General features: G+C 32.5%; 1 protein-coding gene across 1 annotated transcript; it reads right to left on the bottom strand.

Annotated features, from left to right (window-relative positions):
* Window positions 1-336: 336 nt before the first annotated feature.
* Window positions 337-2,378, bottom strand: LOC118734263 (cap-specific mRNA (nucleoside-2'-O-)-methyltransferase 1-like; the record flags this gene model as incomplete). Its single annotated transcript, XM_036463979.1, is given in 1 exon segment — window positions 337-2,378. A coding segment is annotated over 1 exon segment (1,687 nt), but the record flags the coding sequence as incomplete, so codon positions are not given.
* Between the last annotated feature and the right edge of the window lie 257 nt (window positions 2,379-2,635).

Here is a 2,635-nt window from a genome sequence, read left to right as displayed (position 1 = left end):
TTAAAACTGTAAATGTTTAAAATCAAGTAAATAGAGTGGGACGATGTCCAAGTATTCGACCAAAACAACTAAAATAAAGTTGCTTGAAATTTGACATCGATAGACTCCATGGTATCGAGGTCCGATTGTGGAAACATTGATATCTACGTATTCATATCGCAGCGCGGAAGGTTTATATCTAGGTTAGAACATAAAAAGGGTTGCCACCTGCTCAAAAATCAAATGCAATTAAGTTAAATCAATACTACACTAAAGTAACAATCGAGATGTTTTTGAAAAGGCTTTATTTCTGTGGGAGGGTTAACATCTGTTTAAAAATTAAATTCAACTTTAATTCAAGGGAATTAGGTAACTGAAATATGTATAACAATATTGGTGTCAGACTTTCAAAGTTTAATAAAATTATAGTTTGAAACTATTTTCAACAGGGCTGCCCCTTGATTAAAAATTAAATTCAATGTATATGATAGGTTTAATTAATTTTAACAATATGGATATGGAACATGAGATGGTTTGCCACCTGTCAAAAAATCAATTAATTTCAATGAATTACTCACACACTCTGCGTCCGTTTACGTCTGGACATTATTTGGTTGTCGCCCTAAGCCAAAATCTTGAAATTTTTCTCTGTTATTTAAACGAACCTTAATAAGAAAAAATAAACAGTTGATCGTTTTTTTTTGTTAATTTTTTATTTAGTGCTTATAAAAGTTTCGAAGTCTTCTCGATAGAGTAAATTTTTTTCTCGATGCTTACTTTGTTTTTCAACCTGCATCAAATTTGTCCACTTCCACAGTAATCTTCTTTGAAAACTATTTCTAAATGAAGCATATAAAATCTTTTGTATATCGTTTGGCATACAATCCTTATAATAAGATGTTTTTGTTCTCTTATCGAAATAATATAATCTTTGTGTTGAGTTAGATACACTTGAGAAAAAGTTGTGACAGATCTCGCATAATAATAAAATACCACCTGGAACAAAAAATTTGTTTTCGGGAAACAAAGACAGCCCAAGGCGTGTTGAGTTATCTTTCAGCACATGCGAATTCATATCGTTAAAAAAAGAAGTTAAATCTCGCAACTTATATAAACATTTACTTCGAATGTGACCCGAATTTCCTTCTTTGTATGGTTTATTAACACTAAGAGCATACTTTTGACATAATCGAAGACGTTCAGAAAGTTTTAAACGCCTTACGTCTGTTCCACCTAGTATGATAGCATCTATTATATGTAGAGCACAGATGCGCGTTTGTGTTCTACCCTCACCAGTATATTCGTACACAATTTCTCCATAAAAAATAGATCTAGGAGATACTTCAAAAATGTACTCCACAGGTTCCCATTTCTTACTATCAGTATATCGAAGTAAACAGCCTTTAGACTTACATAAAAACATACTGCAAGTATTAATATTAGTTTCACCTCTACCAATTGGAACAAAATACCAGTCGTAAATGCTGTTTATACTGTTTTGCAGGTATTCGACACCATACAGTTCAGTGGGCAAAGAATTAAATAGAAGTTTATCGTTCCAATCTCCTAGAATCTCCTCAAGGAGCTTTTCGGAAGACTTGGACTCTGGTGCTTGTCTAAGTTTATCTGGAAGACCCCACAACTCAAGACATCGCTTACGGATTTCTGATTGCTTTGTTTCCCTCAGTTGTGTGTTTCTACAATATACCGCTATCTTTTTCAGACCTATAATTTGGTTTTTTCCAATTTCATTATTACTACTGACAATTAAATTTAGAAAATTTTTGTCTCTCATAATGTCGTCTCGGTTGACAATTTCTAAAACATCTTCTTTAGCCTCATTAAAGATATCATTCACGTGATCCAAATATTTACAAACGGATTCGATTTTTGCTTTCTTCCATTTACAAACTAAATATCTCTCTGAATTTGCTGGTCTACTGCTATTGGGCTTCAAAATAGATATCCGATCAAAACATTTATACATCAAATATACAAGACCTACACTAAATGGAGTGAACAAATCAAACATCTTGCACAAAAAACTACCATTTTCTCGAAGAATTTTTAATACCATTAGGCACTGGCAGAGATATAATTGCTTGGAAAGTATTTCCTGAATATTTTCTTGCCCTTCGACTGAGAATCCGCCATCCGCCATCACAAAATGAACACCAGTTCTACAATGCTTCAAAACGTATCCAGCGAAAGAATCTTGATTGTCTTTAAAGAATATATTTCCATCTTTTCTTATTCCATAAAAGGTATCGAATGATTCTGGCGATCCTGCAAAAAATTTATCGAGCTTAAAGTCATTAGGTCCTCGTAAAGTGAATCCAAATCCTTTTGATTCCCACGATTTTCTGTAAAGTATATATTCTGAGAAACCACCAGGGCCTGCAAAAAATAAAGAAATTTTTAACTTATGCCAATTTTTGATATTTACATATCTTATAGTACAATTACGTATGTTTACAGGGCAATTCTGGCAACTTTAATTTAAAAAGCAGGGTTCAGAATTGTTCATGCATGAGCACTGAAATATCAACATTTATGATATTTCTCATGAGTGAAATTTCAAGAATTTAAAATTATTTTTTCCCGGGACTGTAACGGTTATGCTTTTTATCAAAAAAGTGAACAAATAATCGTTATT

This window comes from Rhagoletis pomonella, unplaced genomic scaffold, assembly GCF_013731165.1.
Source record: "Rhagoletis pomonella isolate Grant_MI unplaced genomic scaffold, Rhpom_1.0 Rhpom_scaffold_00002, whole genome shotgun sequence".
Lineage (NCBI taxonomy): Eukaryota > Metazoa > Arthropoda > Insecta > Diptera > Tephritidae > Rhagoletis > Rhagoletis pomonella.
The sequence above is the reverse complement of the archived record's forward strand: the minus strand, read 5'-3'. Positions and strand labels throughout refer to the sequence as shown.